This window comes from Tachypleus tridentatus, chromosome 1 (genome assembly GCF_004210375.1).
Source record: "Tachypleus tridentatus isolate NWPU-2018 chromosome 1, ASM421037v1, whole genome shotgun sequence".
NCBI lineage: Eukaryota > Metazoa > Arthropoda > Merostomata > Xiphosura > Limulidae > Tachypleus > Tachypleus tridentatus.
The window spans coordinates 20,304,787-20,319,310 of record NC_134825.1 but is presented as its reverse complement, the minus strand read 5'-3'; the positions used below and the strand labels follow the sequence as shown (position 1 = coordinate 20,319,310).

Genomic DNA, 14,524 nt, shown 5'->3' with positions numbered 1-14,524 from the left:
TAACTGATTGTAAATACTTTAATCTGATTGAACTGAATAAGTCTCAGTTTGATGTCCTATTTTGCAGGATTCCACCGTTGAGGAATTCTCATGTTGCATTTATGTAAAGCAGTCGGGGGCTTAATTGATATATTTCTGTCCAAGATTTTGAGCTTGAAAATTACTCTTACTGTAGAGACTTGACGTATAAAATACTGGTGTCTAACTGTACCTATCCTTCTGCCATCCTTCTCTGCTTTAGAGAACATGAAAACACATGTGTATATAAGAGTCAAGTATCAAAGTTATTGCATGTTCAAGTAGCAGTCACTTGTTAAACAAATATAGTTATATCTACAGATGGGTACATTGTAATAGTCCTTCATCCATATCTTGATGGTGGGAGAATAATGGTTTGGTAATTACTCATCATACACTGCAAAATTATCTTGAAAACATTCATACCTGAAGTCATCTATACATCTGAGTAAAAGTGAACACAATATACGTAAATAAAGTAATTTAAACAGCAGGTACTTCTAAAATATTTAAACAGATTTTGACATCCATGGTATACAACAAAAACGAGACAAGTAGCTATATCTTCCTTGGTGTTTTTTTATGTATGTTTTAGAAGATTAAAAATAGTTTACAACATTAGTCAGATGTTACACAGTTCAAGTTTTCAAAGAAACTAGTATAAATTTGAAAATAACTTGTAATGAATGCTAATAATGGTGAAAGTTACCTGATAGCAAATTTCTATCTTTAATGAAAAACAAGAAGGTTTATGACAAATCAAACTTTATTTAAAATATTAAATTGTTTTACAGATTTTTATTTCTGCATACAATGCCCCCTGAAAAACATAAGTTTATCTTCAATAAAGTCTGAACATTACAATAATCCATGGTCCATAAACGTTTATTGGATATGATTGTGTTTACCATTAATATTTTATACATTATTCTAATAATACGTTAGTTAACTTACTAACATTTGAAATACATTATTATAATTTTCCTTAAAATATCACTCTGAAATAATGATTTGGTAAAGTAAGAAAGAACATTACCTTAAACTGATAATAAATTTATTGATAAAAATATATTTAAAAACAAACATACTAATTAATAAAAGTAATAGTTAATATTTTTAATCACATTATATTCATAATTAATGTATTTTAAAAATATTGTAATTTCAAAAAAGTTTTGCTTTATATCTATTGATGATTCTAATGTAATTGTATTTGATATAATAAAATCACATTATTTAAATTCATAGACCCAGTAATAAAGAAACAGAACCTCTTTAACTGTTTCTGTTCAATGACATAAGGCACAAAATTTCATAGAAATGCTTATTTTATAATATATTTTCACAAATAATACTAAAATAAAAATTTTGATTCTAGAAAATGTTTTCTAAATAATTGTTTATAGAAAGATTTATGTTTCAAATATTAATCAAGCAACAGTATTTAACATATATATATAGTTATGTAATAAATGAAAATAGATAATAAACACAAGTTTTAAAAGGAAACCTTTTTTGATGTCAGAGGCTAAAAAGCTGCAAATTGCACAATTAACAATATTTATATATTTTCATTTGTCAAATTAGTAATGATAATGACAAAAATGTATGCATTAGTTAAAGTCATTTTCTCAAAAAAATGAAAATTAATTTCAAACTAATAAAGCTTAATATAAAGTCAAAAATTACAAATTTTGAAAAATTTTGTGTACAAAAATAATGCTTATTACTAACAGTTAATGCAATCCCTATTCAGTCTAAATATATTAATTAACATTGTAATATCAATGCCCTTAAATAATTTGAAGAGATAGTTTCATAAACTTTCTTGGGTTGATATATTACAAATATTTTAATTGATTAAAAAACTGGAAATAATTACTTTATAAAGTTTGTTTGTTTTGCAATTTGCACAAAGCTACACAAGGGCTATCTACACTAGTCATCCATAAAGTAGCAGTGTAAGACTAGAGGGAAGGCAGCTAGTCATCATCATCCACTGCCAACTTTTGGGCTACTCTTTTACCAATAAATAGTGGGATTGACTATGATGTTATAATGCCCCCAAGGATGAAAGGGCGAGCATGTTTGGTGTGATGGGGATTACTTTATAAAAAAAAAACAAAAAGCTTACATTTACAAATAATAAATCTATCAGCAAAGCAGTTACTAACTCGTTTATGGTTTAAAGACAAAAGTTTTTTGATAGTCATTTAATAAATACATTTTAAAAGCAAGAGATGTGTATTATTTGTCAGATCTAAGAAAACAAAAACTTCTTGTATAAAAAAATTAAACCTAGCAGCTCATTTGATATTCATATAAAAAGCTAGAATGGTTGGTCCTTTACAGAAAATTACAGAACAATCAGAGAGGACTAATATTAGTGAAAACCTTACATCCATAGACTTCCTACTCATGATCCATTATGATTATAGAACAGAAAAAAAAACATACAACAATTGCTTTTAGACAATTGGCAAATTTGACGAATTAAATGTTACAAACAATTAAAAACACAACACTCTTTTATTCTACACTCAAATTAATTTTTTATTTTTATAACTAAACATAAAAAAAAGAGTTCATTGGTAAGCAATGGCTAAAAAATAAAAGTTAACAATGTTAACATTAAAATGAACACAAAAAATTAAAAGAAATGCGAGATCCAAATGTGGATTTTTATACAGATTTTTATATTTGGATATTTTTATTATTCTTCAATTAAGTTATTACAATAATTTTTATTTTCAGATAAAAGAAAATGTCTACTAGTATAGATAATTCTGTAAACAGTGGTGTATTTATTTTTTTTATTAAGAACCAAAGTAATATATTTTTCAAAAAAGGTGTATTAAGATCCCTAGGAGATAAAAAACACAACTGACTTTTTCTTTGAAAATCTGAAACAAATATCTAGATTATGAGGAATTTATTTACACTGTTTGTGGTTAATCCTAAAAATAATCAGTGAAAAACTCATGGGCTTCACTTCTAATGTTTAGCGAGATAATTGAGTCCAATATATATCCTCTTTTGATCTTGTTCAGTTTTCACAGCTAAAAAAACAAACCAAATTATTATTTAACATTCTTTATAAACAATAAGATTGCTTTTTTACAATATCCAAAAACAAGTATGTGTAAAAATGTAATGAAACGGATGTCTTTTAGTATAAATAAGACACAAAATTTATATTTCCAAAATATTCGTGAGCTTTACATAGAAAAATAATTCCATATATTGAACGTATTATTAAATTAATTACACCCAGTGGCAAGTCTGTAACCAGTTTTATTTGGCATTTTAAATAAATGGATGGCTAAGAATCTAATTGTAATAAATAAAAACTTTTTCTTTAGTGACATATCTAAATTAAAGGCTTTTTTTAAAAATAAAATTCATTGTACATTTAGAGATTTTTCAACGTTGCAATAGGAGTATATTTATGTTTTATGTACTATTAACTAGTTTTACCAACTCCCTTTTTCAAAGTGCTTTAGGTAATAAAATAACCTTCTGAAAACATGGATTATCTGTTAATACACATACGAAGACATGGAACTTTAATAACTGTTTTTAGACAGTAAATTCTTAATAATAATATAGATATAAATTTCTATATTGAGTTTGAAGCATAATAATACCTTGCACGTTTGTGCAAAGGCGTAATTCACTCTTTTTATACATAAGCCTAATTTTGGGTTTATTTGTTTTTGTAGGTGGGTGGAAAATGAAAAAGGTTAAATAACGGACAAAATTACACACTATTGAAAACCTAGTGATATTCGATAAATCTAGCAATTTGTCTGTGTTTGTTTTTTTATCGCAAAGCCACATCGGGTTATCTGCTTCTTCCACCGAGTGGAATCGACTCCCCGGTTTTGGTGATGTAAATCCAGACTTACCGCTATCCCACTGGAGCACTAAACCTAGCGGCCTCTAGCATTTCGTAAAAATAAAATAAAAATATAATTTAAAAAAAAGTATTATTTGTTTTATCTATAAACAAAGCTTGAATAAAACATCAAGTCTAATACTGTATATTATGTTGGATTGGATTAAACTATTACATACTAATACTTGTCTACTTCTGAATATTCACAACACTGATCAAAACGTCGTACCTGTTTTTAAATTATTATTTACTGCTATAAAAGCTGTAACTTGTAATAAAATAAACTATTACATGCTTGAAAAAAGCTCCAATCTCTTCTTATGGTGGTGTACCGTGCAGTAAATGAATCGTTTATTAAGTTTTTCTTTTTCACTAATATCTTTAGAACTTCCAATTAGTGAACTATTCTCCACAAATTGTTTTATAAAAGGAATATTTACCTTAAGCATTAACTTGTAGTTTTTCATGGTATGCCCGCTTTTTCATTTCGCCACTTAAACTTGTAGCTCAAAATTATCAAACTTAATGTTCCAAAACCTACTTACTCTCGTCGACAAATAGGAGGCGTCCACGTCACAAATATTATTTTTCTGCAAAAGAATGCTGCTAAGTATAATTATCGAATTAACTTAATTTAAGCGGTTTTTTTTCTATTTATATTAAAAAAGCCTTACTTTGATACAAAGGTAGTAAAAAGAGATGAATGTTGTTACTGTTCTAGATGTACAAACAGTAGCAGAGAGATGAACCCGTGTCCCATTTTCCCTAAAATTAATTATAAAAATGAAAAGCAATTATTGAAAAATACATATAAAAACTGTTAGATTATCTGTTATAACTAATGGTAAATTGAATGTTCTTCTGTTATTTGTATACTTAAAATTGAGGCTTACACTCGAGTATACATTATTGTAGTCTCAATTATACATACCCTGCAGCTTCCAAAAAAAAATCTTGAAAACCCAATTTCAAGTAATTATATAACCTTCATTGCATGAAAATTAAATAACATGTGTTTCTATTAACCTTTAACAATGTGTTTAACATCTACTTATTAAAAGTGACCTTCTCATGTGTCTAGTACCCTTTTGTAAATACAATCTACAGTATTTTACTACAAAACAAACTGTCTGAAGATATGCAACTTACTCTCCGTCTCTGGAAACAATCAGGATTTCTACGAAGATGAAAGGCAAAATGATCTTTACTGGGCCAAGTCCTCTGGATCAAAAGAGGATGATCCTTTGGATGAATCTTTGTTTCATCTAACAAGAAAAGAAATGCAATCAAAACGGAATTTAATGCAGTAATTCTGAACAGAAATAAATACCAAACTAGGCTAGAACTATCTGTTTGTGTTTATACAGTTACACCAGTCGTTGTGTTTGATATTATTAGGCCTAAACGTTTCAGTAGACCACCTAGAAGTGTTTAAAACTATGGGTGAATACCAGATCATAACACCAGTAATATTTATATTACACTGCCTTGATAGCAGGTAGTGTACATTTTATCTTTTTTTATTCTATGGGGCTATTTAGTGGCACTTACTAATAAAAGCATTTTCCCGCAATACTAAATTTAATATCACGTTATTATGATTTCAAAGCAGACTTACGTTCCTAAACTTCAGAATTTTATTTCTCTTAGTGGACTGAGCGGATAGCTTAACTGTGCATTTAAATCAATAATAAGGACAACGGCATAATGGATTCCCCGTGACACAGTGCTACGTTCGCAGAATTCAAACGCTAGAAACCGAGTTTCGATACACGCGGTGGACAGAGCACAGACAGCCAATTCTGTAGCTAAACAACATAATATCCAACACAAAAGCTGCAGACTTAAATTACATTGTATTATAAATCTTGTGTTACATTTCACTGGAAGAGTTCTCGTGTATTGATTATTTTACATACACAGATGAATTCAAGTTAAAAAGTACATACCTTCACATATGCTAGTCAATGACCTAAAAATCTAAATCTAATTATTCTGAATGTACATTACGAGCTAAAGTAAAATGATTTTCGATTTCAAAGTTCACTGCAGTTACTAGTAATCTGAGAGTCGCGGGTTCGAATCTCCGTCCCAACAAATATGCTCGTCCTTTCAGCCGTGGAGCATTATAATAATATAGTCAATTTCAGTATAGGTGAGTAAAAGAGCAACCCAATGGTTGGCGGTGGGTAGTGATGAGTAGCTGTCTTCTCTCTAGTCTTTCACTACTAAATTAGGGACGTCAGAAATCCTTAGCCCTTGTGTAACTTTGCGCAAAATTCAAACCAAACAAACTTCATTATTAACACTAAGTTTCACATATAATTGCAAAATGTGTATAATGTCTTGGGTTCTTCGTATTGTGAAAACTAGAGCGTTATACCATGGTAGATAAAGCTTTAAAAATATCTATTAATCTTTAAAATGTAGATACATAAAATATAATATCTCCATATCATCCGAGGCTAGGCACTGATACACGGGCCCTGTGCCCCGAATCCCCAATTGATGTCTTGAAAAATCAGAATAGAAAACTGCTTAAATGCCGAAAATTCTCGCGCCTATGGGCTCGAGCTCCGAACCTTTTAAAATACCTAGAGATACCTCTGTTAGACAGTAATATAAGTTTTTAAGAGCTCCTATGAGTAGTCCCGGACTAATAATTTGATATAAATTTAATTACAGTCGTCTCTAAAAATACCGTCCCCTGGTGAGACACTGGCAAATCTATAGATTTACAACATTAAAATCTTGCATTCGATTCCTCGCAAGTAGCAAATTGTGGCTTTGCTTTAAGAGAGAAACAAGCAAATCGTATAGATACTATGTACTAAGCCATCTTGTTCAGAATATAGCAAACTATAACTTACATTTGTGAACTGAAGATATCTGAAACAATGCGAACTTGTTTGGTCTTTCTTTCGAATTGTAACAATGTAGCAACAGCTGTATTAATTCTTCTGTTGTAGTTTTGTCTGACACCAAAAGACTTTTGTACATGGACTGGAATGCAAAAGATGAGATCATATTTATTAGTAATAATAAGCAGTTACAACAATGTAGGGTCTATAGATTTAGAAATGTTAAATATTAAGCAATGTTTTAAAACGTTACTACAGCATTTCGGAGAAAACACAAAGACTATAATGACATAGTGGGTCAGCCATAACTTTACTAACTTCCAACAGCCCCCAGTGGCTCAGCGGTATGTCTGCGGATAAACACGCGAAAATCCGGGTTTCGATACCCGTGGTGGGCATAGCACAGATAGCCCATTGTGTAGCTTTGTGCTTAATTCAAAACAACAACAACAACAACAACTAACTTCCAACTGTAAAATGCGGAGTTCGGTTCCTCATGGTGGACAGAGCACACAGTCTGTTGTGTAAAAAATATATAATTACCAGAACTTCAAAACTCTTCTTCCAACAAAATGAAAACAAAATATTAAAATCGAATAGTTTTCAATAATTTCACGAGCTTATAAAACATCTATTAATGCTGATGTTCTAGCCTTTTAGTGACACGAACTTATAATATTAGAAACCAAAATTCGACCCTCGTGGTGGTTACAACGCAGACAGCCCATCGTGTAGCTTTAACTACAAAAAAAAAAAAAAAAGATACTTGAAGCTACAAATCAAGTCGCTGGTGCACTCTTACAGTTTTGTGAAATTACATTTAACAACATTTAATACTTAATAATTATACTAGTTCCACCTGAATGTGAATCACAACTCTTCTCCGCAAACCTCTTTTATTTTCATCCTGCGGTGACACAGCGGTAAGTTCACAGACTTACAACGCTAAATTCCGAGGTTCGATTCCCGCGATGGATACACCACATATAATCCAACTTTTAGTTTTAATCAAAAATCCAATTTTTGTCGAAGCAAAGCAAGCAAGTGCTGTACATTTAACTCTGAAGTTCACTGTACGATAATGTATTACTGTTTAGTAACGTACTTGATAAAACAACAAAACATTTTTTATGGACTGTTCACCACAGCTGTACACATAATTTGATAACAGCAAGCAAAAAAACAACAGAAGTATCGATTAAAAACAATTCTGTCTCCTAGAGAAAAGCAGGTTTTCACTCAAACAGTTATCAGTTATAAATATACTTACTCCAGTCATTAAACAGCTGTCGAATACTTTCACTAAACCCCCTCTCCTCATCTGCAGCACGAACTTACACACTGACGGACTATTCGATAAAAATCTAATGATACCAATAAATAGAAAATAAGTAAGGAAACCAGTTTTATAATCCATAATGATCACTTATACAACAGCAACTGATTTTTCAAAAGTTCTTATGTTGTGTGAACGTTTGATGATAGTAATATTGCTTATAATAATTAACTATGATCTTCGCATTATCATTTTAAAGAATAAATAAACTGCAAGAGATTTTCCTTTTAGAAATTTATTCCAAGTACAGCTTCTTAAGCAAAATTAACTGTAGGTACGTTAGCTCATAAATTTTCTTTGAATTCCTAAGCATCTAACAAACGTGTCCCACTCGTAATTTAATACATGAAACTATTAAATGCTAGGTACAATTTAGTCTTATAGGTAATATATACATTCACACATGTATGTGTCTGAGTTCCATCTCAATTCATTTCAGTAAATGTGATCAACAGTCAATATTTTCCTAAGGCTTAGCAGAAACAAAGCTATAACAATAATACACCATACATTAATTAATGAAAAGCATTACAAATAAGTAAACAGAGAACTATATAAAATGATCACTTTAACCAACCCAATTTTTTCACACGGATGGCAGGCTTGAAGTTCACTAGGCCTAGCTTCATCATCCAGCACCATTACCGTCCTGATGGGTAAGCCTATATACCCAAAAATACAGTTTTGAACAAAATTATTGTCGTTATAGGCTATAAAATTACTATAACTCAAACAATTTTGAAATGGCATTCTTCTAATTCACTTCACTTTATACAGAAAATATCAAAACGTCAGTAGAATAAATAAAACAAACTATTAAGAAGAAATACGAAATCAAATCCGTGATTAAATTCACAACTTCTCACCGAGTTGTGTCGTTTCAAGGAAATTACACCCCTTATCAGTAACCTTGGTTAAGGGCAAATCTAACAAACAATTGTTTGTTTTGGAATTTCGCACAAAGCTACTCGAGGACTATCTGTGCTAGCCGTCCCTAATTTAGCAGTGTAAGACTAGAGGGAAGGCAGCTAGTCATCACCACCCACCGCCAACTCTTGGGATACTCTTTTACCAACGAATAGTGGGATTGACCGCACATTATAACGTTCCCCTGGCTGAAAGGGCGAACATGTTTGGTGTGACGGTGATTTGAACCCGCGACCTTCAGATTACGAGTCGAGCGCCTTAACCACCTGGCCATGTCGGCGGATAACTTGTCGCAATAGCATGTTCTTGCAAGTTGCTGTATATGGATATCGCACGAAGTATTAGATGCGTGTGCGTAAGCAACGTGGATCATGAACCACGAATTTCACACAAATTCTAAGAGAACATACGTGCAAAAAAATATCTTAAAAAGCAGACTCGTTTTTGAAAGGACACTCAAGGCCTCCCATATTAATGGTTTAGGCTACTAAAATATCTGTAATAGCTAAAAAGTTGATTTTTCCATTGTTAAACAAAATTAAAAATTCATGACTACTCATCATGTTACTATCATTATTGTTACGCAAGCCTACAGAAAATGCGGCTATGAATATTTTATTCAAACCTACTAAAAACACTTCTGCGCAGGTCATAAGACTGTTTTTATGTTGATTCTCGAAAGAGAGATTATACCAGTTTGTTTTGTTTTCATCGCTACTGGCTCAGTTTCTCTTAAAAGCAGTTCAGGCACCGAAACCTACAGCTCGATCTACGCACCAAATCAATGCACAGCTACTAAACAAACTTCTGCGAAGGTTTTTAGGGTTATTTTAGTCGATTCTTGAAAGTCAAGATTTTTACTTTGTTCTACTTTTTAAATTCAAGAATTTAATTGTATTGTTTCTTTATTTGAAATATAAAACATGAAAACTGTTCTACATATCGTGTTTTCAAACTAGTTGTGAATATGTTATTTCATTCACATGAATTACGTGTAAAATAAACGGGTTTTTAAATACAGCATAAACTGGCTATTACGCAGATACAATAAGTAAATTTCTATAATGGACATTTCAATCCTTCGCTAAAAGTTGAGTGCCGAATCTCTTATAGACAAAATCTTTGTTTTGTTATAGCTATGAAAAATTATATAAAATATAAATAATTGATTGTCATGTGTTTAAAACGTTCACGTTAAGTTTCAGAAATACTTTATAAACTAACAGTTAATGGTGAGAATAATTTGTTTTTGTATATATGTTAAATACCAACAAAATTATCCCTTTTCTGCTTACAAAAATATTCTTATTTCTGAGTAGGTATTTCTAGACGCACGTCTTTACAAACATGAATTCCAGGTCATGAAACAGACCTTCAGTCGGTTAGCAGAAACCGACAGATAACTGAAAATGCAGAAAAACAATGAAAAATTCATATGACTGACGTTATTTCCACATGTCTCGCTATGGTTAACTGTACTGTTGTTTGTTTGTTTTGTTTTTTAAGTAAAGGTTATTTTCAACTATCCCTTATTTTACAATAATTTAATACACCACAAAGCCTGTAATTTCATATAATCAGAATTTCTCCATGGATGAAAACAAAACAATGAAATAAATAAACACATTTGTAAATAGTATATGTGTTTTTATACGTTCAATGGAATGTTAGGTAATATTTATTGTATAATCCTACGATTAAACAAAAGAAAAAATGTCAAATTTCAAGGATGTAGAACTATGCGAGTGTGCACTTTTTGATTAGGGTAATTTTCCACCGCATGGGAACCAATGTTGATGCTCGCGTGCTAGATACACCGCACTCGTCTGCCTTGTGGAACACTAGTTAAGTGCTAGCGAACTTCATTTGTACGCTTGCAAGAGCAGGGTCACGGTCATCTAAAGAAAGGTTATTCGAAACAGCAACACATAGGAATTCTAACTTGCACACTGAAACTCTGAGCTGCTCTGATGTTATACTGTTATCTACAATTTACTATCCAAGTATAAACCTAATCAGATTATCGTCTGTCAACAATGTTGCTATTCCGTTTCTTATGGATATTACAGTTGACAATGGAACGTGCTATCAATGTCGTTTGTTATAAAGAACAAAGCTACATTAAACGCTGTCTGTACTCTGATCACCACGGGTATCGAAACCCGGTTTGTAGCATTATAAGACCGAAGGCACTTACTATAGAAAAAAAACAACAACGTGATTTCCATGAGTCTAACGAACAATAAATAATTCACTGTTTAGTTTAAAAACTGCGAAATTACGAAACATTAGGAAAATGAAACTAGTGTTTAATCTGCATAATATATAATGGAAATAATTGCAACCAGAGGCGAAGCCAGGGAGAGCGCCAAGGGGACCCCGCTCCCCTGAAAAATCTAAGCATATTGATCACATATTCGTTTTTAGTCGTTTAATAAAAAATAAAACTTGCACAATCAAGATTACATTTGATTTGTTTAACGACCATATTATTAAAAATTTAGATCAATTTCAGCCTTTTAATCTATTGCACCCTTAAAAGTTTGCTTTGTTTGTTTTGGAATTTCGCACAAAGCTACTCGAGGGCTATCTGTGCTAGCCGTCCCTAATTTAGCAGTGTAAGACTAGTGGGAAAGCAGCTAGTCATCACCACCCACCGCCAACTGTTGGGCTACTCTTTTACCAACGAATAGTGGGATTGACCGTCACATTATAACGCACCCACAGCTGGGAGGGCGAGCATGTTTGGCACGGCTCGGGCGCGAACCCACGATCCTCAGATTACGAGTCACACGCCTTACGCGCTTGGCCATGCCAGGCCTAAACGGTTGCCTCTCTGATTTAAAAACATAGCTACACTACTGCTTGTAATTTTTTAAAGAAAGAACTCTTTTGCACTCTTAATAAACGGTGTTTACCCTAAACATCGATGAAATATTTTTAGCTATAAAAATATGTATGAAAATTAAATGCGTGTTTCCTCACCTTTCCCTCGTATCCATACTTCCATTGACAAGCAGTAAAGATTTGGGTCTCGATGTTTCATTCGGAACTTGTTCAGCAAAGCACAGACAATCTCTCTACAGGTTGTCTGGGGTCCAACAGACAGTGTTCTATACTTGAGATTATTAGATAGTGCTCGAACATAGACTTTAACAACAATCTGCAAATAAACGTTCGGAGTCATCAATGAATAAAACTTTACAGCTTCTTGTTTTGTTTCATCCAACTCGATTTTGTTTTAATTTATCAGTGATGTCTTTTCAGTCGTTAGTGTCCTACATGTGTTCGTGTTAAAACATTTAAAAGGATTAACATTTAGATTTGGATTAGGTTTGATCGAAAGATTGAGTGATTCCTGTTACAAATTTAACGATACGGTCAACGAGCCGACGTGACGGTAAAATTATTTGTTGTTGTTGTGCGGTGCTAGAATATAATAATTATTTCTTCTGTTCGATCGAATAAAAACAAAATATCATCAGATCAGCAATCAGGTCAGATCACTGGCAATGTTACAAATATAATATTAAAAATAGCGTTTGAATTTCGCGAAAAGCTACACGAGGGCTATCTGTGCTAGCCGTCCCTAATTTAGCAGTGTAAGACTAGAGGGAAGACAGCTAGTCATTACCACCCACCGCCAACTCTTGGGCTACTCTTTTACCAACGATTAGTAGGATTGATCGTCACATTATAATGCTCCCACGGCTGAAAGGGTGAGCATGTTTGGTATGACGGGGATTCGACTGCGCGACCCTCAGATTACGAGTCGAGTGCCTTAACCACCTGGCCATGCCGGGCCCACATGTGCTGTGCCTACCGTGAGTATAGAAAACTTTATTTTTAGTGTTATACTTTAGAGATTTCCCGCTGGGGAGAGTTAAAAATAGCGATGTTTTAAATATGTCGTACAGATTAAGTTATTTATTTTCATACCACATTAGTTCTTTATCCACTGCCCGTCTCTTATTACAACTTCGATTCCATCAAAACTTGCACATTCATTAATATATAAAAGTAACAATTTTAAAACTTTAAGTATCTCAAGTTTGTTTCCTTGTGATAGATAGAGTGTAGAAGGTCTACTGTTTAGCTTTACGCGTCGTAAATCCGCAAGATTACCGCTGACTCACTGGAGGGTTTTTGAAAGCAACGGTTTATCTTATTTACACAACATTGGTGTTGCTAGAGGATGCCCATTATCCCCAACATTGTGCGACTTTTACGGATAACTTTGAAATAATAGCCGATAACAGTATGTCTTTGAAACAATCTGTCGGATTAGATATGTTTACGAGGTTTATGTTATCTGACATGAAAAATAAAGTGTTTAAAAATATTAGTTATCTTAACCAGTTTAAATCGGCACATTCAATTCACTAAAGTCGAAAGAATAATTTATGTCTTGGTGTTCGTATCGACGTAGCTGATGAAAATATTGAAACATATTCATAAAAGCAAACATTATTGTACAGAACCTAAATCGTTGTATCAGTTGTTCTTATGGTTGCAACTCACGCACAAATAAAAATTACCAACACTGACTTCAATGTTCCATAAAATTCTAATATTACAGACAGTGCTCTGAGCGCCATGCTATTATCGACTCTGGAATTGTCTTAAAAACAATTAGTTTAAGAAAAGCTTAGATTAAAAATGAAATAAAGGTGAATGAAGATGGGAAAAGAAAGTTATAGGTGTTCTATGGTGTGTAACAGAAAGTTTTATAAAACGTTCTTTCTATATTTGTAAAGTTTCATCAACCAACAAAGCTGTTTCCTTTATATCTTGACATCCGAAGATATACAAAAAAAATCATTGGTTAAAATTTACATTTTGAAGGTATATAAATTAAACATAATACAGAAATATGCAATGAATTAAGACACCAAGCAATCAAACTAACTTGCTTATAATCGCATTTCGGGCCTTGCATTATAGAAATCAGCACAAACACTCGTCCTACGAGCAGCTATTTGTATTGAGTTGTCCAGAAATAAATTTCGTTTTTGAACTGCGAAGTTTGGAAAGGTATAAACCAGTGTTGTGAAACATGCTTTAATCAAAGTAAGCACCATTTTAAAAACAAAGAAACTGAAAAAAAAGACCTTACAAACTCTATTTTGCATTATAATTTGTTTGTTTGTTTTTTAATTTCGCGCAAAGTTACACAAGGGCTATCTGCACTAGTCGTCCCTAATTTAGCAGTGTGAGGCTAGAGGGAAAGCAGCTAGTCATTACCGCCTACCGACAACTCTTGGGCTACTCTTTTACTAACGGGACCCGGCATGGCCCGATGGTTATGTCACTCGACTCGTAATCCGAGGGTCGCAGGTTCGAATCCCCGTCATACCATACATGCTCGCCCTTTCAGCCGTTGGGGCGTTATAAAGTGACGGGTGCCTTAACCACTTGGCCATGCCGAGCCTTGCATTATAGAAACTAGCACAAACACTCATCCTACGGGAAGCTAGTTGTATT

The 14,524-nt window shown here is 32.6% G+C and overlaps 1 protein-coding gene across 3 annotated transcripts in view; it reads right to left on the bottom strand.

The window, feature by feature from the left end:
• Positions 1-766: 766 nt before the first annotated feature.
• Positions 767-14,524, bottom strand: part of LOC143244217 (uncharacterized) — a 61,597-nt gene continuing 47,839 nt past the window's right edge. For all 3 annotated transcript variants that reach the window (XM_076488480.1, XM_076488490.1, XM_076488499.1), the window contains 7 exons: positions 12,026-12,203; positions 8,691-8,775; positions 8,048-8,141; positions 6,787-6,919; positions 5,066-5,181; positions 4,591-4,681; positions 767-3,077 (listed from right to left, as the gene is read on the bottom strand). In XM_076488480.1, coding sequence (XP_076344595.1) covers positions 4,634-4,681; positions 5,066-5,181; positions 6,787-6,919; positions 8,048-8,141; positions 8,691-8,775; positions 12,026-12,203 — 654 coding nt within the window. In that variant the 3' untranslated portion in view covers positions 767-3,077; positions 4,591-4,633. The remainder of the gene's footprint in view (positions 3,078-4,590; positions 4,682-5,065; positions 5,182-6,786; positions 6,920-8,047; positions 8,142-8,690; positions 8,776-12,025; positions 12,204-14,524) is intronic.